This window comes from Onthophagus taurus, chromosome 10, assembly GCF_036711975.1.
Source record: "Onthophagus taurus isolate NC chromosome 10, IU_Otau_3.0, whole genome shotgun sequence".
Taxonomy (NCBI): Eukaryota; Metazoa; Arthropoda; class Insecta; order Coleoptera; family Scarabaeidae; genus Onthophagus; species Onthophagus taurus.
In genome coordinates this window covers 593,749-613,907 of record NC_091975.1, presented here as the reverse complement: position 1 = coordinate 613,907, position 20,159 = coordinate 593,749, and the positions used below count along the sequence as shown (strand labels likewise).

General features: G+C 28.2%; 2 protein-coding genes, 1 long non-coding RNA gene and 1 other non-coding gene across 5 annotated transcripts in view; 2 read left to right on the top strand and 2 right to left on the bottom strand.

Moving 5' to 3' along the window:
- Positions 1 to 27: 27 nt before the first annotated feature.
- On the top strand, positions 28 to 3,464 carry LOC111417979 (uncharacterized). The gene is made up of 3 exons (XR_002706747.2): positions 28 to 136; positions 2,600 to 2,994; positions 3,124 to 3,464. It is a non-coding gene; the product is annotated as an uncharacterized lncRNA (long non-coding RNA).
- Positions 83 to 3,967, bottom strand: LOC111417978 (prolyl 4-hydroxylase subunit alpha-1). Its single transcript, XM_023050418.2, has 7 exons — positions 3,777 to 3,967; positions 2,333 to 2,522; positions 1,326 to 1,983; positions 1,050 to 1,268; positions 708 to 998; positions 489 to 654; positions 83 to 437 (listed from the first exon to the last, which is right to left on the bottom strand). Exons 2-7 carry the CDS (start codon positions 2,500 to 2,502, stop codon positions 352 to 354), a joined length of 1,590 nt encoding a protein of 529 aa, XP_022906186.2. The 5' UTR covers positions 2,503 to 2,522; positions 3,777 to 3,967; the 3' UTR covers positions 83 to 351.
- Positions 3,968 to 4,065: 98 nt separating this feature from the next.
- Positions 4,066 to 20,159, bottom strand: part of LOC111417986 (restin homolog) — a 130,726-nt gene continuing 114,632 nt past the window's right edge. Inside the window, exons 3-7 of one of the 2 annotated variants that reach the window (XM_071199224.1) lie at positions 8,439 to 8,502; positions 8,254 to 8,385; positions 6,668 to 8,199; positions 4,276 to 4,828; positions 4,066 to 4,210 (exon numbers count right to left, since the gene is read on the bottom strand). In XM_071199224.1, coding sequence (XP_071055325.1) covers positions 4,154 to 4,210; positions 4,276 to 4,828; positions 6,668 to 8,199; positions 8,254 to 8,304 — 2,193 coding nt within the window. In that variant the 5' untranslated portion in view covers positions 8,305 to 8,385; positions 8,439 to 8,502 and the 3' untranslated portion in view covers positions 4,066 to 4,153. Of the gene's footprint in view, positions 4,211 to 4,275; positions 4,829 to 6,667; positions 8,200 to 8,253; positions 8,386 to 8,438; positions 8,805 to 20,159 lie in introns of those variants that run through there. The other variant, XM_023050426.2, reaches the window with a different exon arrangement.
- On the top strand, positions 8,991 to 9,062 carry TRNAA-CGC (transfer RNA alanine (anticodon CGC)). Its single transcript has one exon. It is a non-coding gene; the product is annotated as a tRNA-Ala (tRNA).

The window sequence follows — 20,159 nt, the reverse complement described above, 5'->3', positions numbered from 1 at the left end:
TGCTAAATTCTATTTATTAATTTATGTGGGTTAATAAATTAACCACGTGTTTTGACTGTTTATCTAAAGATAATAAGCATAATTGGAGCTAAATAATCGATATTTATTCATTTTATGTAGATTGGAACCTATTTATGTAAGTCACACTGATCTTATTACAATTTGTTTTTATTTTTTTAACACAAAGCGTTTATTAATTAATAAAATAGATAATACAAAAAGGGATTAAAAAATTAGCTAATTATTTACATAATAGGAATCAAAGTAAAAGTTTTATATCAAAAGAATGAAACAAGATTGTTCTAACCTCAAAAAAAAAAGTGAAAAGTTAAATTTAATTTGATTATTAGTTTAGGCGGTTAATTCGGGTGGTGGTCGTTCGAAACCGCAAGGTCTTCGAAATTCTTGACCTCGTTCGTGAATCCATTTATTTGAAACTAAAAAAAATTTAATTAATAACAATAATTTTACAAATTCTCGTTTGTTACCCCATTTTGAACCAGCTAAAACGGGGCAAGCCGCGTGTCTTGTATTCTTATGACCCTCTCCAGAGGAATGTAAATTGTACCAAAATGCAGCTGAACCTTTTCGGGGCCAAAGAGCTGTTTGAATGTAGGGGAAAACTGTTGCACCACCTTGAGCAACATCACTCATCTACAAATCAATTATTGCTTAATGAATGTGTATAGAAACGTTTTAGTTCTTACATAAAATAAAACCGTGGCTATTCTATTTCCAGTTCCTAAACTTTTAAAAGCGTTCTTTTCGTCAGCCCTCGCAAAATCAAAATGTGGTTCATAATGGCCCCCAATTCCATAATTAACAACTTGCAATTCTTCGCTGGTTGTTTGTGTTAAACCGGTCATTGCTTCAACTCTTTGGACAACTTTTGCTACATAATCGTGTTCGATTTCTTTGAGCCAAGCCGATTTGCTGATACGATATTGAGCCGTTTCTAATTCGCCGGTCATCGAATTTTGAACTGTAGCTCTTCGAAACTAAAAAATTTTACAAAAATATTTATTTATTCGAATTTATCTCGTTCTTACTCGTGGATGGGCGAGTCGTTTGATCGTTTCGATTTCACTATCGTACATAACATCATGAAAAACAACGATTTTAGGGTCCGTGTAAGCTTCCTCTACTTTAAAAGGACCAATTTTCAAATAAGGATTATTATTAGTGATATAACGACATTTTAATTCGGCTACGATTTCTTCTGGGGTCGATAAATCACCTCTACAAAGTTGTTCGTACAATATTTTCCCCTACGATTTTAAAACATTAATTTTTTTTAATTAATGTGTCAAAATCTTAATTTTTACCTCGTCAATGAATTCTTGGTGAGTATCCGCGTCGGTTTCACCTTTTTTCTGTTCTACATTAGTCATTTGAATCGCTTCCTCGTAGTAAACTTTATTTCCTAATGCTCTTTGATGTGTTGGAATAATTTCTAATAATTTGTTTGTTAAATCTAAAGCTAACATAACGTTTCCTTGTTTAAACGTCGAAAAGGCTAAGTATTCAAGAATATCGCTTCTTTGAACAGTTTCGTTTAATTCCCGACCTAATCGGGAATCTGCTTCTCGCATCCATAATTGAGTATGATAAAAATCGCCGTTATTATACGATTGGCGCCCCAATTCGAAACAATCAGCCGCTGAAAGTTCCGAACTGTATTTAACTCCGTTTAATTCTCCTCGCGCTAATGATGAAGTGTCTAATTGGTAGGTGTCTTGAAGACGTGTTAAAGCAACAGCGGCTCCGTTTAAATCTTCGTCGGATGGGAATTTTAAATAGTCTCGATAAGCTGTTAAATTTGCTATAAAATCGTTTCCTATGTTTGTTGTTATCAAAGTTTCAGCTTGTTTCCAATCGGTTGTTAGTCTTTTTACTAGTAAATACGCATTTATCGGATTTGCGATGTAGGATTGTACATCTTTTGATGCTTTATCATGTTGTGATTTAAAAACTTTTTGATACCTACAAAAATAATTGTAAAGGGCTATTATATGAATTTTTGAATAAAGTTTAAACGTCAATGTGACACAAATTCAATGTCACCAACTTCACAACAATTTGTCAAAATTAAATGTCAATTTTATGAAAGGTCGTTTTTTTACAAAAATTAATTAATTTATGCTTAAATCATAGGAAAAAAGGAATTTGTTTACGTTTTTTTAATGTCAAACCTTTAGAAAGTCCTAAAAAATTAAATTGATTTGAAATTTTGACGTTTCAAATAATTATTATTATTTTAGTAATAATACCAATAGATGGCGCTTATATTTTTTTTTAAATTTTATATTTAATTAAAATTTGAAATACCTACTGTTTTAATAAAGATAATTTTTGTTCTTGTGCCTTAATGTAGTGTTCTAAAGTATTTATTAAAACACTTTCTGTGTGTAATAATTCCTCCAAGTCAACTAAAGCAGTATACAATTCTCCTTTAATAAATGTGAATAATAAAAACACACAAAGTAATTTTAAACCGTGCATGATTTTGTATGTTGCGATATCTGCAAATTACAAAAAAAAATTATAAATTATGAAAAATATTTAATTTTTGTATTATGATATAATTAATAAATTATAGGTCTCTATTTTATCGATAATGACATTTATTGTTATGTCAAATGGCAGTCAAAAATAATTCAAAAATACGAAAGAAACAAACCTTGACATAAAGACATTTAAGAAACCTGAAAAAGTCGTGACTACGCGAACATTGTTCATCTTCGCTTTTGCATATGTTGTAAGGATTAATAAAGAGACGATAAAGATCTTAACGAGAGGAAAAGGCGATTTTCTCACAACATTTTAAACGGCGGTCGTGAAATTTAGACCGTGTAAAAAACTGGTGAAAGATGCATGAAAAAAAGAGGGGATTTTCCGTTGTTGGAACAACAATCGTGGATCGAACAACTCTATCAGCAACAATCGGAGATAAAAACAATGAAACTCGTGCTCCATACAAATCGAGATTTAACGGTATACAAATTTACATAAACATTTATTTGTGTTTTATAGAATAACAATGATTTGAGTTCAAAAAAACCTAAATAAATGAATCTTTTCAGATTACGTTTGAAAAATTTATACAAAAAAAATTTTTTTTAGGTTAGGTTGATGATCCCAGTGCCAAAAATAAACACGGTCTTTAACCTTCCAACCAAAAGGGTTATCTTGCTTAAAGATCCTCTGCGTGCATTGCAAAACTAAATAAAAGGAGAAAAGGTTTCCAACAAAACTCCGTCTCAGGTTTTGTTTGCTTTTAACCAATAATGATTTTAATTTTGCAATAAGTCTTTGAATTGCAATATAAAAGCAAAATCCTTAATACATAATGAGATAGAAAGAGAAAGATAATTTGAAATGTCAAAGAAGAGTTTAACAAAAAGGTTAATAACGTAGAAAGCAATTTTATTACAAACGATTAAACAAAAAGATGATGATGTGAAGTGTTTAAATTGAAAATTTTGAAATTGAAATACATCAAAACGTCAAATTTGAATCCAAGTCAAAATTTTGCTTGAAATATTAAATAAAGTTCTAAATATAACTCGATGATGAAACGAACTGAAGCCCTATTTAATACTCTACAGTGTTATTTTAATAAACTAATCTATGAAACAGAACTCAAATACATACAACACAGTCTATTTAGTGTTTATCTAATAAGGATATGATTGATGTTAACTAACCGCAGTGTAAACACTTATTTTTTTCATTTAAATATAATAACACAATAAATTTAAATCGATTTAACTCACCAAATGTTAAAAAAGACTCTTTTTGATGCGATTTGCTTGGTTTAAGTCGATCTTCTACGGTGTTTTTTTCGTTTTAAACGCAGATGCGTTCACGATCGACCGGCAAAAGCTACTGAAATGTGTTCAATGTATCATGAAAATTTCGTCTGCACAGCAGATGTGTTATTTTGTTGGTTTTAAGAAGGGCGTTTATATTGTAGGAACTTGGTTTTTAGCGACATCTACGGGAATATGATTAATTCTGCTATTGAATAAGAGATGTCGCTACACGTTGAATTAAAATTTGAAATAAATGTAAAAATTATATTTTCTTATTAATAAAGATAAAAAAATAAATTACAAGAATAATTAATACATATTAAAACCCAAAAATTTTATTATTTCCAAGGTGGTTTAATTTTTTTATCTTTGGTTTTACCTCGAATGTCTTCTTGCTAAAAAAAAATTATTAAATTATTATTATTAATCTTAATTTGTAAGTAAAATTTAATTGAATTACTTGTTGCCATGCTGTAAAATCAACTTGATGAACACTTCCCGTTTGATTCCTGGTGGGTTGATTATGATCCCCAGTTGGACTTGCATTTTGTTTATTCATTAACATATGAATAAATTTATGGACATCATCCACATCCGGTTTTTTAGGTTGGCGGCTCGTCAACGGAGTTTCCATGTGATAAGGCTCCATTGGAACGTTTTGACAATAATTTGTTTGTGAATTTTTAGTTTGTTGTTCTTGAACTTCATCTATCCCCATTTCTAAAACTTCTTCCATATTATTATACGATTTCGATTTTAATTGATTTAATTGATTCGTTAGATCTAGATCGGTTAAAGGACTTCTTCCATTATTGATTATTTTTAATGCTTCTAACCATTGAGCTTCCATCAATTTATGTAATTGTTTTGCCATATCATGCTTTTTTAATTGTTGATGTTGTAATTTGTATTGTAAATTATCTAATAATTGTTGAGCTTGGGTTATTTGTACTTGATATAAACGGACTTCTTCCGAATGTTTTTCTTCAAGAAGACGAATTTCTAATGAATGCCTAAAAAATTATTTAAAAAAACTAACGATTTAAGGACATAATAAAAAACGTAATCTTAAAGATCATTAAAAATCTTTTAATTTAATACCAAACTCGACATATTTACGTTAAATATAAAAAAAGTTAGGTTAATACCTGTCAACTGTCAAATTTTTTTATTTAATTGATATCTTAGCAACAAATAAAGTTAAATACATCGAGTTTGGGCTCATTTTAAAGCATTTTTAGTTTTCTTTCATTTCCCAACATCTATTTTGATAAAAAATTGTTTAAAAAACTAACGATTTAAGGACATAACAAAAAACGTAATCTTAAAGATCATTAAAAATCCGTTAATTTAACACCAACCTCGACATATTTACGTTAAATATAAAAAAAGTTAGGTTAAGACCTGTCAACTGTCAAATTTTTTTATTTAATTCATATCTTAGCAACAAAAAAAGGTAAATACATCAAGTTTGGACTCATTTTAAAGCATTTTTAATTTTCTTTCATTTCCCAACATCTATTTTGATAAAATTTTTTTTAAAAAACTAACGATTTAAGGACATAACAAAAAACGTAATCTTAAAGATCATTAAAAATCCGTTAATTTAACACCAAACTCGACATATTTACGTTAAATATAAAAAAAGTTAGGTTAAGATCTGTCAACTGTCAAATTTTTTTTTATTTAATTGATATCTCAGCAACAAATAAAGTTAAATACATCGAATTTGGACTCATTTTAAAGCATTTTTAGTTTTCTTTCATTTCCCAACATCTATTTTGATAAAAAATTGTTTAAAAAACTAATTATTTAAGGACATAACAAAAAACGTAATCTTAAAGATCATTAAAAATCCGTTAATTTAACACCAAACTCGACATATTTGCGTTAAATATAAAAAAAGTTAGGTTAAGACCTGTCAACTGTCAAATTTTTCTATTTAATTGATATCTCAGCAACAAATAAAGTTAAATACATCGAGTTTGGGCTCATTTTAAAGCATTTTTAGTTTTCTTTCATTTCCCAACATCTATTTTGATAAAAAAAATTTTAAAAAACTAACGATTTAAGGACATAAAAAAAACGTAATCTTAAAGATCATTAAAAATCCGTTAATTTAACACCAAACTCGACATATTTACGTTAAATATAAAAAAAGTTAGGTTAAGACCTGTCAACTGTCAAATTTTTTTATTTAATTCATATCTTAGCAACAAAAAAAGGTAAATACATCGAGTTTGGGCTCATTTTAAAGCATTTTTAGTTTTCTTTCATTTCCCAACATCTATTTTGATAAAAAATTGTTTAAAAAACTAACGATTTAAGGACATAACAAAAAACGTAATCTTAAAGATCATTAAAAATCCGTTAATTTAACACCAAACTCGACATATTTACGTTAAATATAAAAAAAGTTAGGTTAAGACCTGTCAACTGTCAAATTTTTTTATTTAATTCATATCTCAGCAACAAATAAAGTTAAATACATCGAGTTTGGACTCATTTTAAAGCATTTTTAGTTTTCTTTCATTTCCCAACCTCTATTTTGATAAAAAATTTTTTAAAAAACTAACGATTTAAGGACATAAAAAAAACGTAATCTTAAAGATCATTAAAAATCCGTTAATTTAACACCAAACTCGACATATTTACGTTAAATATAAAAAAGTTAGGTTAAGACCTGTCAACTGTCAAATTTATTTATTTAATTGATATCTTAGCAACAAATAAAGTTAAATACTTCGAGTTTGGACTCATTTTAAAGCATTTTTAATTTTCTTTCATTTCCCAACATCTTTTGCCAGACTTTCGTTTCATAATTAATTATTTTGGTATAATAAAATACTTACTTATCAGCAATTTGTTGAATATGCGTCGCCGCAGTTTTCGCAACAATAACTTCTCGCTTTTTCAAATCATCCTCAAGTTCACCTCGGGCTCTTTCCAATTGCACTTGAAAATCTAAAAGTTTTTCTTTCACAACTCTCTCGACTTGTTCTTGATAAAAATATTTCAAATCGAATTTTTCTTTTTCATTGGTTTCTTTTATTTTGGCAAGATCTTTTTGAAGATCAACCGCCTTATTTTTATGCACGTCGATTTCCGTCATTAACTTTTGGTTCTGTTGCTCCAACGTATCAATTAACCCATCTTTTTCGGTTAACATTCCTTTATCTTCTTTCAAAACATTCTTTAATTTCCCAATTTCGTTTTCGAAATCCGATATTTTTTGTTGTTCTTTTTCCTTTGCATTCAATAACTCTTCATTAACCATCTTTAATTCGTTTTCTTTCCTTTCCACTTCATCTTTTAATCCTTTACACGCATCATTTTCCACTTTCAGTTCCCTTTCTAATTCGTCAATCTTTTTATTTAATCTTTGTATTTCGTTTGTTAAATCGACGATCAAATTTTCCATTTCTTTACTTTTTTCTTGGTTCGTTTGCGAAATTAAGGTGATTTTTTTGAGTTCGCTTTCTTGTTGAACCATTTTATCAGCAGCCTGGGTGAAATTTCGGGTATGTTGGAGGTGGAGTTCTTTAATTTCGGATTCAAGAGCGTCCCTTTCTTCAACTAATGTTTGTAAACGGCCGGCTACTTGCTCCCAAGCTTTGTGAAATCTCAAAATTGCGTCATCTTTCGCTTCATCAACACGAATTGCAGATGTTAATTGTTCTTGCATTTCAAAATTTTGCTTTTGGAGTTGCTGAATGAGTTGTTCACAACGCTGTCTCCTCATTTTTTCTTCATCCAATTTTTTTAAATAACTAACATCATAAAAACGTTGGTAATCATTACAATATCTCTCTGAGTATTGTGTAAATGAGCTTTCAGAACCTCTTGTTGTGCTAGTTGTGTCGGTTTCGGTGAATTGGCGTTGAAAATGTGCTGTTTTTTTTTGATTATTTCTCATTGGGCTGTTTTTAGACGTTGCTCGCCGCAAATTATGCCTCACATCAGGAGGGGTTCTTCTCCGTATATCGGTTTTAGAAGAAACTGAGGCTACAAAATCACTTCCAGCAGCCAATCGATTCGGAATCGTCGTAATTTGAGTTAAATCGCCACTAGAACTGCTTAAACTATGAATTGTATCATTTAAATCGCTACTTTCTTTCCTAGCTGATAAAAAATCGAATTCTTTTTGTTGATTTTCAATTTTTTGTACCATAAATTCTAAATCTTTTATGTTTAAACTGTTTTTTGAAAAGTATTCGTTGTTTTCAAGGTATTGGTCGATTTGCTTTAATGTTGCCGCTTTTAACTCACTTTGTTTAAAGCCTTCAGCATTTAAGTTGCGCCCTCTGAAATTACCAGAAGATGACACCCTTCGAGTTTGAGGCTTTTGTGGCGTACTTTGTGTACTATCGAACCCATCTTTAATCTAAAAATGACATAATTAAATATTCTTTTTTAAAAAATAACTTTTTTGTATTACTTGGGTTTCAGTGACGTCATCGGAACTTCGATATTTTCGAACTGAAGACATAAAAGACGGTTTTGGTGATGTTATGCTTGATAAATCTGAGTTAGTTTCAATTGAATTTATGCGATTCTCTAAATTAGTCACCTAAAAATGATAAAAATGTATTAAAAGATTAACGTAACCTCAAAAAAGTTTACCTGAGTTATTAAATTATCGACCACATCAAAATAGCGGTTCTCTTCGAAAAATGGGAGTTCGCAACTGAAAAAATCGGGTGGGATCAGAACCAATTCGTTAGTATCATCCGTTTCGCTCATAATTCATAATCGAAATTCTTATAAAGGTATACATAACCTCAAAGAAATTTTTAAAACGTTTCCCTTGCTAATGGGGTTTTAAGGGGGTCATTATTACTTTATTTGATGATTCCTGATTTTCTATGGTAACGAAATCACTGGAAATTTAAGCGTGCCCCCGCTCGATTATCGATAAATCGCAAAAAATACAACCCCCCAGTACAACTGTCAAATTAATGTAAACAAACAATATTTTTGACGTTTCTTTAATTGATAAATTTAACAAGAGATGGAGATACTATTAATTAAATCGCGAATATTTTAATTTTAACACTATTTGGATTTAATGATCGTTTTTGAATATTAATTAATAAAACAAATTAATAAAAACAATAATTAAATTTAAAAAGATTAGTTTAAAATAATTTTATATTATTCGGGGTGTCATAACAAGGGGGTGTAACTCAGTGGTAGAGTGTCTGCTTCGCATGCTGAAAGTCCTGGGTTCAAATCCCAGCTCCTCCAACGTTATTTAACTTTTTTTTTTAAACATTTAACTAATTAATAATAATTAATAACTAATAATAAAAAAAAAAACAAAATAATTTAACACCGTATGCGCGCGCTCTCGTATTGATCTCTGAAAAGTCAACAAATGAAGAAGTGTTAACTCGCCCTCTAGGTGGCCTCGCAGCGATGTGGTTGAGTGAGATAGAAATAAATGTTCCAAACGAAGTTGAAAAGAGATAGAGGGAAAGGATTATTCTTTGATCACACATACAGCTTTAAATCGTCGGATACCAAGAATGAGAGTGAGATGGAACGAACTTCACGCTTCAAATATTAAGCTCGGTCACGTTTTCGCACCGAGAGATGGCGCGCGAAGATAGAATTTGAATAATTCGGTAAGAGATAATAAAGTTAAAAAATAATAATAAAAAAGAGTTCTAAATCTTATCGATGTCTGTTAATTAACCGATGATTTATCACGAACCTCTTACGACTTTAATCCGACTAAGATGTCATAATCTTAAGCTGTTACGTGATTAATTAACTCATCTTCTTCTTCCCTTTCTTTTCATTCTTTCACTTTTACACGCAAAGAGAAGAAAAGTTGTAGAAGAAGTAAGACTAATTTGTTTCTTTTTGCTAAGATTTTGTAGTGACTAGAGAAAGAGGATGAGATTATCTCCGAAGTAGTAAGAGGTAAAAGAGTATAAATCAGGTGCAGGTTTGCGGAGAAGAGTCTTTAGTGGGTTTATTTTTCAATTGGTAACTTGGTTGTATAGTAACTTAGATGCCAACGCGAAGAACCCAACCGGTTTGTTGCTTCTTCTTCATCTCCTTCTTCTGCTGCTGTTGCGGAGAAGCTGTAGAAAAGACGAGAAATTGCGTAGAAGATTCTTTTAAAGACTTTAAGACATTTCTTTTTTATTATCGATAAAAATTGCAACATCGAAAATTTTATCAAAACTTCAAATATTGTTTTTTCAAAAACTAAAAGTTATTTTTCAAAACGGGATGGTTCATTGGAAAGAGGACTCTTTTATTAACACTTTGGGAAATTTTCATACTCATATTCCAAGAAGTGGATTTTATACGAATTTTTAAAACTTAATCGGCGAAAATTGCAAAATTGTCGAACATTTCAAAAATTTATTTCTCAAAAACTAAAAGTGATTTTTCAAAACGGCTTTTTGCGTTAAAAAGAGGATACTTTAATTAATAATTGGTGATATTTCCACAAGAATCCTTCAAGAAATTAATTTTATACCGAATTTTGAAAATTATCGATGAAAATTGCAACATTGAAAATTTTAAATACTGTTTTCTCAAAAACTAAAAGTTATTTTTCAAAACGGGATGGTTCATTGGAAAGAGGACACTTTTATTAACACTTTGGGAAATTTTCATATTCATATCCTAAGAAATGGATTTTATACGAATTTTTAAATCTTAATCGGCGAAAATTGCAAAATTGTCGATCATTTCAAAAATTTATTTCTCAAAAACTAAAAGTGATTTTTCAAAACGGCTTTTTGCGTTAAAAAGAGGATACTTTAATTAATAATTGGTGATATTTCCACAAGGATCCTTCAAGAAATTAATTTTATACCGAATTTTGAAAATTATCGATGAAAATTGCAACATTGAAAATTTTAAATACTGTTTTCTCAAAAACTAAAAGTTATTTTTCAAAACGGGATGGTTCATTGGAAAGAGGACACTTTTATTAACACTTTGGGAAATTTTCATATTCATATCCTAAGCAATGGATTTTATACGAATTTTTAAAACTTAATCGGCGAAAATTGCAAAATTGTCGATCATTTCAAAAATTTATTTCTCAAAAACTAAAAGTGATTTTTCAAAACGGCTTTTTGCGTTAAAAAGAGGATACTTTAATTAATAACTGGTGATATTTCCACAAGGATCCTTCAAGAAATTAATTTTATACCGAATTTTGAAAATTATCGATGAAAATTGCAACATTGAAAATTTTAAATACTGTTTTCTCAAAAACTAAAAGTTATTTTTCAAAACGGGATGGTTCATTGGAAAGAGGACACTTTTATTAACACTTTGGGAAATTTTCATACTCATATCCTAAGAAATGGATTTTATACGAATTTTTAAAACTTAATCGGCGAAAATTGCAAAATTGTCGATCATTTCAAAAATTTATTTCTCAAAAACTAAAAGTGATTTTTCAAAACGGCTTTTTGCGTTAAAAAGAGGATACTTTAATTAATAATTGGTGATATTTCCACAAGAATCCTTCAAGAAATTAATTTTATACCGAATTTTGAAAATTATCGATGAAAATTGCAACATTGAAAATTTTAAATACTGTTTTCTCAAAAACTAAAAGTTCTTTTTCAAAACGGGATGGTTCATTGGAAAGAGGACACTTTTATTAACACTTTGGGAAATTTTCATACTCATATCCTAAGAAATGGATTTTATACGAATTTTTAAAACTTAATCGGCGAAAATTGCAAAATTGTCGATCATTTCAAAAATTTATTTCTCAAAAACTAAAAGTGATTTTTCAAAACGGCTTTTTGCGTTAAAAAGAGGATACTTTAATTAATAATTGGTGATATTTCCTCAAGGATCCTTCAAGAAATTAATTTTATACCGAATTTTGAAAATTATCGATGAAAATTGCAACATTGAAAATTTTATCAAAACTTCAAATATTGTTTTTTCAAAAACTAAAAGTTCTTTTTCAAAACGGGGTGGTTTATTGGAAAGAGGACACTTTTATTAACACGTTGGGAAATATTCATACTCATATCCTAAGACATGGATTTTATACGAATTTTTAAAACTTAATCGGCGAAAATTGCAAAATAGTCGATCATTTCGAAAATTTATTTCTCAAAAACTAAAAGTGATTTTTCAAAACGGCTTTTTGCGTTAAAAAGAGGATACTTTAATTAATAATTGCTGATATTTCCACAAGGATCCTTCAAGAAATTAATTTTATACCGAATTTTGAAAATTATCGATGAAAATTGCAACATTGAAAATTTTATCAAAATTTCAAATACTGTTTTCTCAAAAACTAAAAGTTGTTTTTCAAAACGGGATGGTTCATTGGAAAGAGGACACTTTTATTAACACTTTGGGAGATTTTCATACTCATATCCTAAGAAATGGATTTTATACGAATTTTTAAAACTTAATCGGCGAAAATTGCAAAATCGTCGATCATTTCAAAAATTTATTTCTCAAAAACTAAAAGTGATTTTTCAAAACGGCTTTTTGCGTTAAAAAGAGGATGCTTTAATTAATAATTGGTGATATTTCCACAAGGATCCTTCAAGAAATTAATTTTATACCGAATTTTGAAAATTATCGATGAAAATTGCAACATTGAAAATTTTATCAAAATTTCAAATACTGTTTTCTCAAAAACTAAAAGTTGTTTTTCAAAACGGGATGGTTCATTGGAAAGAGGACACTTTTATTAACACTTTGGGAGATTTTCATACTCATATCCTAAGAAATGGATTTTATACGAATTTTTAAAACTTAATCGGCGAAAATTGCAAAATTGTCGATCATTTCAAAAATTTATTTCTCAAAAACTAAAAGTGATTTTTCAAAACGGCTTTTTGCGTTAAAAAGAGGATACTTTAATTAATAATTGGTGATATTTCCACAAGGATCCTTCAAGAAATTAATTTTATACCGAATTTTGAAAATTATCGATGAAAATTGCAACATTGAAAATTTTATCAAAATTTCAAATACTGTTTTCTCAAAAACTAAAAGTTGTTTTTCAAAACGGGATGGTTCATTGGAAAGAGGACACTTTTATTAACACTTTGGGAGATTTTCATACTCATATCCTAAGAAATGGATTTTATACGAATTTTTAAAACTTAATCGGCGAAAATTGCAAAATCGTCGATCATTTCAAAAATTTATTTCTCAAAAACTAAAAGTGATTTTTCAAAACGGCTTTTTGCGTTAAAAAGAGGATGCTTTAATTAATAATTGGTGATATTTCCACAAGGATCCTTCAAGAAATTAATTTTATACCGAATTTTGAAAATTATCGATGAAAATTGCAACATCGAAAATTTTATCAAAATTTCAAATAATGTTTTCTCAAAAACTAAAAGTTGTTTTTCAAAACGGGATGGTTCATTGGAAAGAGGACACTTTTATTAACACGTTGGGAAATTTTCATACTCATATCCTAAGAAATGGATTTTATACGAATTTTTAAATCTTAATCGGCGAAAATTGCAAAATTGTCGATCATTTCAAAAATTTATTTCTCACAAACAAAAAGTGATTTTTCAAAACGGCTTTTTGCGTTAAAAAGAGGATACTTTAATTAATAATTGGTGATATTTCCACAAGGATCCTTCAAGAAATTAATTTTATACCGAATTTTGAAAATTATCGACGAAAATTGCAACATTGAAAATTTTATCAAAATTTCAAATAATGTTTTTTCAAAAACTAAAAGTTCTTTTTCAAAACGGGATGGTTCATTGGAAAGAGGACACTTTTATTAACACTTTGGGAAATTTTCATATTCATATCCTAAGAAATGGATTTTATACGAATTTTTAAAACTTAATCGGCGAAAATTGCAAAATTGTCGATCATTTCAAAAATTTATTTCTCAAAAACTAAAAGTGATTTTTCAAAACGGCTTTATGCGTTAAAAAGGGGATGCTTTAATTAATAATTGGTGATATTTCCACAAGGATCCTTCAAGAAATTAATTTTATACCGAATTTTGAAAATTATCGATGAAAATTGCAACATTGAAAATTTTATCAAAACTTCAAATATTGTTTTTTCAAAAACTAAAAGTTCTTTTTCAAAACGGGGTGGTTTATTGGAAAGAGGACACTTTTATTAACACGTTGGGAAATATTCATACTCATATCCTAAGACATGGATTTTATACGAATTTTTAAAACTTAATCGGCGAAAATTGCAAAATAGTCGATCATTTCGAAAATTTATTTCTCAAAAACTAAAAGTGATTTTTCAAAACGGCTTTTTGCGTTAAAAAGAGGATACTTTAATTAATAATTGCTGATATTTCCTCAAGGATCCTTCAAGAAATTAATTTTATACCGAATTTTGAAAATTATCGATGAAAATTGCAACATTGAAAATTTTATCAAAATTTCAAATACTGTTTTTTCAAAAACTAAATGTTATTTTTCAAAACGGGATGGTTCGTTGGAAAGAGGACACCTTTATTAACACTTTGGGAAATTTTCATACTCATATCCTAAGAAATGGATTTTATACGAATTTTTAAAACTTAATCGCCGAAAATTGCAAAATTGTAGATCATTTCAAAAATTTATTTCTCAAAAACTAAAAGTGATTTTTCAAAACGGCTTTTTGCGTTAAAAAGAGGATACTTTAATTAATAATTGGTGATATTTCCACAAGGATCCTTCAAGAAATTAATTTTATACCGAATTTTGAAAATTATCGATGAAAATTGCAACATTGAAAATTTTATCAAAATTTCAAATACTGTTTTCTCAAAAACTAAAAGTTATTTTTCAAAACGGGATGGTTCATTGGAAAGAGGACACTTTTATTAACACTTTGGGAAATTTTCATACTCATATCCTAAGAAATGGATTTTATACGAATTTTTAAAACTTAATCGGCGAAAATTGCAAAATTGTCGATCATTTCAAAAATTTATTTCTCAAAAACTAAAAGTGATTTTTCAAAACGGCTTTTTGCGTTAAAAAGAGGATACTTTAATTAATAATTGGTGATATTTCCTCAAGGATCCTTCAAGAAATTAATTTTATATCGAATTTTGAAAATTATCGATGAAAATTGCAACATTGAAAATTTTATCAAAACTTCAAATATTGTTTTTTCAAAAACTAAAAGCTCTTTTTCAAAACGGGGTGGTTTATTGGAAAGAGGACACTTTTATTAACACGTTGGGAAATATTCATACTCATATCCTAAGACATGGATTTTATACGAATTTTTAAAACTTAATCGGCGAAAATTGCAAAATAGTCGATCATTTCGAAAATTTATTTCTCAAAAACTAAAAGTGATTTTTCAAAACGGCTTTTTGCGTTAAAAAGAGGATACTTTAATTAATAATTGCTGATATTTCCACAAGGATCCTTCAAGAAATTAATTTTATACCGAATTTTGAAAATTATCGATGAAAATTGCAACATTGAAAATTTTATCAAAATTTCAAATACTGTTTTTTCAAAAACTAAAAGTTATTTTTTAAAACGGGATGGTTCATTGGAAAGAGGACACTTTTATTAACACTTTGGGAAATTTTCATACTCATATCCTAAGAAATGGATTTTATACGAATTTTTAAAACTTAATCGGCGAAAATTGCAAAATTGTCGATCATTTCAAAAATTTATTTCTCAAAAACTAAAAGTGATTTTTCAAAACGGCTTTTTGCGTTAAAAAGAGGATACTTTAATTAATAATTGGTGATATTTCCTCAAGGATCCTTCAAGAAATTAATTTTATACCGAATTTTGAAAATTATCGATGAAAATTGCAACATTGAAAATTTTATCAAAACTTCAAATATTGTTTTTTCAAAAACTAAAAGTTCTTTTTCAAAACGGGGTGGTTTATTGGAAAGAGGACACTTTTATTAACACGTTGGGAAATATTCATACTCATATCCTAAGACATGGATTTTATACGAATTTTTAAAACTTAATCGGCGAAAATTGCAAAATAGTCGATCATTTCGAAAATTTATTTCTCAAAAACTAAAAGTGATTTTTCAAAACGGCTTTTTGCGTTAAAAAGAGGATACTTTAATTAATAATTGCTGATATTTCCACAAGGATCCTTCAAGAAATTAATTTTATACCGAATTTTGAAAATTATCGATGAAAATTGCAACATTGAAAATTTTATCAAAATTTCAAATACTGTTTTCTCAAAAACTAAAAGTTGTTTTTCAAAACGGGATGGTTCATTGGAAAGAGGACACTTTTATTAACACTTTGGGAGATTTTCATACTCATATCCTAAGAAATGGATTTTATACGAATTTTTAAAACTTAATCGGCGAAAATTGCAAAATCGTCGATCATTTCAAAAATTTATTTCTCAAAAACTAAAAGTGATTTTTCAAAACGGCTTTTTGCGTTAAAAAGAGGATGCTTTAATTAATAATTGGTGATATTTCCACAAGGATCCTTCAAGAAATTAATTTTATACCGAATTTTGAAAATTATCGATGAAAATTGCAACATTGAATATTTTATCAAAATTTCAAATACTGTTTTCTCAAAAACTAAAAGTTGTTTTTCAAAACGGGATGGTTCATTGGAAAGAGGACACTTTTATTAACACTTTGGGAAATTTTCATACTCATAACCTAAGAAATGGATTTTATACGAATTTTTAAAACTTAATCGGCGAAAATTGCAAAATTGTCGATCATTTTAAAAATTTATTTCTCAAAAACTAAAAGTGATTTTTCAAAACGGATTTTTGCGTTAAAAAGAGGATGCTTTAATTAATAATTGGTGATATTTCCACAAGAATCCTTCAAGAAATTAATTTTATATCGAATTTTGAAAATTATCGATGAAAATTGCAACATTGAAAATTTTATCAAAATTTCAAATTCTGTTTTCTCAAAAACTAAAAGTTATTTTTCAAAACGGGATGGTTCATTGGAAAGAGGACTCTTTTATTAACACTTTGGGAAATTTTCATACTCATATCCTGAGAAATGGATTTTATATGAATTTTTAAAACTTAATCGGCGAAAATTGCAAAATTGTCGATCATTTCAAAAATTTATTTCTCAAAAACTAAAAGTGATTTTTCAAAACGGCTTTTTGCGTTAAAAAGAGGATACTTTAATTAATAATTGGTGATATTTCCACAAGGATCCTTCAAGAAATTAATTTTATACCGAATTTTGAAAATTATCGATGAAAATTGCAACATTGAAAATTTTATCAAAATTTCAAATTCTGTTTTCTCAAAAACTAAAAGTTATTTTTCAAAACGGGATGGTTCATTGGAAAGAGGACTCTTTTATTAACACTTTGGGAAATTTTCATACTCATATCCTGAGAAATGGATTTTATATGAATTTTTAAAACTTAATCGGCGAAAATTGCAAAATTGTCGATCATTTCAAAAATTTATTTCTCAAAAACTAAAAGTGATTTTTCAAAACGCCTTTTTGCGTTAAAAAGAGGATACTTTAATTAATAATTGGTGATATTTCCACAAGACTCTTTCAAGAAATTAATTTTATACCGAATTTTGAAAATTATCGATGAAAATTGCAACATCGAAAATTCTATCAAAATTTCAAATACTGTTTTTTCAAAAACTAAAAGTTCTTTTTCAAAACGGGATAGTTCATTGGAAAGAGGACACTTTTATTAACACTTTGGGAAATTTTCATACTCATATCCTAAGAAATGCATTTTATACGAATTTTTAAAACTTAATCGGCGAAAATTGCAAAATTGTCGATCATTTCAAAAATTTATTTCTCAAAAACTAAAAGTGATTATTCAAAACGGCTTGTTGCGTTAAAAAGAGGATACTTTAATTAATAATTGGTGATATTTCCACAAGGACCCTTCAAGAAATTAATTTTATACCGAATTTTGAAAATTATCGATGAAAATAGCAACATTGAAAATTTTATCAAAATTTCAAATACTGTTTTTTCAAAAACTAAAAGTTATTTTTCAAAACGGGATGGTTCATTGGAAAGAGGACACTTTTATTAACACGTTGGGAAATTTTCATACTCATATCCTAAGAAATGGATTTTATACGAATTTTTAAAACTTAATCGGCGAAAATTGCAAAATTGTCGATCATTTCAAAAATTTATTTCTCAAAAACTAAAAGTGATTTTTCAAAACGGCTTTTTGCGTTAAAAAGAGGATACTTTAATTAATAATTGGTGATATTTCCACAAGAATCCTTCAAGAAATTAATTTTATACCAATTTTGGCAATGGCAAACTTCATTTGCTACCTGTAGCTAAAAATCAAATAACGCCACAGCTTCAACACTGCCATCCTAATCGTAGCTATCCTTTCTTGCATCTTTAAACTGTTGAAGAAGGAATTGCAAAAAAACTTAATACTCAAAGAAGCTTTCTGATGTCATCCAACCATTTTTGTTTTGCCAATACTAAATCAGATTGAAGCTGCTGCCACTAAACTTGCAGGAAGTCAAACTGCCAGCATGCATTGACCGGAAATAAAGTTGTCAAATTTATTATATTAAATTTATTATATATTGTAAGTTATATGAAATTCTCGGTATGTTTTTAAATATCTAAAAATGGTTTCAAACGTTCACAGGAAACGCATCTCTTCAAATCGTAAACAATCCCAAAGCGATACAATAACCCCGCAAAGTCCGATTATAATTAGTTTTAAACACATGGACGCAAACGTCGTCGCCGAAGAACCAACATGGAAGAAGAAGAAGAAGTATATCAGAAGAGGAGGGCGAAAGCTCTCTTTTGGTCGTCAGCTTGTTTATCTTTTCTGATAATTTTACCACGTTCACATGTAAATTGTGTTTACGTCTGCGTGTCTTTTCGTTCAACTTTAAAACTACCACTCAGCATGTGTTACAACGACAGATTTAAAAACACCAAGAAAAATATTCGGAGAAAAAAAATTAAAAACTTGTTTAGGTGTCTTTATTTACGAATAGTAGTGGAAAACCAGGAATCGATTTCTAAAACTACACTTTCACCTTAGAAGAACGATATTAACAATTTTAATTCAAAAATAAAAAAAAATTTAATCGTATGTTGTTGGAAACATACAAGGAAACCTTTGGAAACATCGGAACCTGGCTGGAGAAGCTGGAAAAGAGTGGGAGATGGAGACATCGTGTTGGGCAGTGTGTCACAATTGGAGCATGAAAAAATCTGGCCCGATTTGAGAAAATAGAAGATAGCCAGAAAAATATTACCTAATGTCTAACGAGACACAACAACGAGATATACAAAGAGGTTCCTTGATAACGCAGATAAAAAAAGCATGTACAAAATTGTCTAAAATTATCAAAATTTGTCTAAAATGATCAAAATTTGTCTAAAATGACTAAAATATGTCTAAAATGACAAAAATTTGTCTAAAACGACCTAAATTTAGCAAAAGTTTACAAAACTGGATAAGATAATTAAAATGAGTTTAAAATTATTAAAACAAAGCTTGTACAAAATTGTCTAAAATGACTAAAATGACAAAAATTTGTCTAAATTGACAAAAATTTGTCTAAAACGACCTAAATTTAGCAAAAGTTTACAAAACCGGATAAGATAATTAAAATGAGTTTAAAATTATTAAAAAAAAGCTTGTACAAAATGTCTAAAATTATCAAAATTTGTCTAAAATTACTAAAATATGTCTAAAATGACAAAAATTTGTCTAAAACGACCTAAATTTAGCAAAAGTTTACAAAACTGGATAAGATAATTAAAATGAGTTTAAAATTATTAAAACAAAGCTTGTACAAAATTGTCTAAAATTATCAAAATTTGTCTAAAATGACTAAAATATGTCTAAAATGACAAAAATTTGTCTAAAACGACCTAAATTTAGCAAAAGTTTACAAAACCGGATAAGATAATTAAAATGAGTTTAAAATTATTAAAAAAAGGCTTGTACAAAATTGTCTAAAATTATCAAAATTTGTCTAAAATGACTAAAATATGTCTAAAATGACAAAAATTTGTCTAAAACGACCTAAATTTAGCAAAAGTTTACAAAACCGGATAACATAATTAAAATCAGTTTAAAATTATTAAAAAAAAGCTTGTACAAAATTGTCTAAAATTATCAAAATTTGTCTAAAATGACTAAAATATGTCTAAAATGACAAAAATTTGTCTAAAACGACTTAAATTTAGCAAAAGTTTACAAAACTGGATAAGATAATTAAAATGAGTTTAAAATTATTAAAAAAAAGCTTGTACAAAATTGTCTAAAATTATCAAAATTTGTCTAAAATGACTAAAATATGTCTAAAATGACAAAAATTTGTCTAAAACGACCTAAATTTAGCAAAAGTTTACAAAACCGGATAACATAATTAAAATCAGTTTAA

What these genes read in the sequence shown, in the direction of transcription:
- LOC111417978 (XM_023050418.2), bottom strand. Translation starts at nt 2,502, where the DNA reads ATGCACGGTTTAAAATTACTTTGTGTGTTTTTATTATTCACATTTATT. An exon ending in AACGACTCGCCCATCCACGA is followed by an intron (nt 999 to 1,049) that starts GTAAGAACGAGA and finishes AAAATTTTTTAG; the next exon opens with TTTCGAAGAGCTACAGTTCA. An exon ending in TAGCCACGGTTTTATTTTAT is followed by an intron (nt 655 to 707) that starts GTAAGAACTAAA and finishes ATTGATTTGTAG; the next exon opens with ATGAGTGATGTTGCTCAAGG.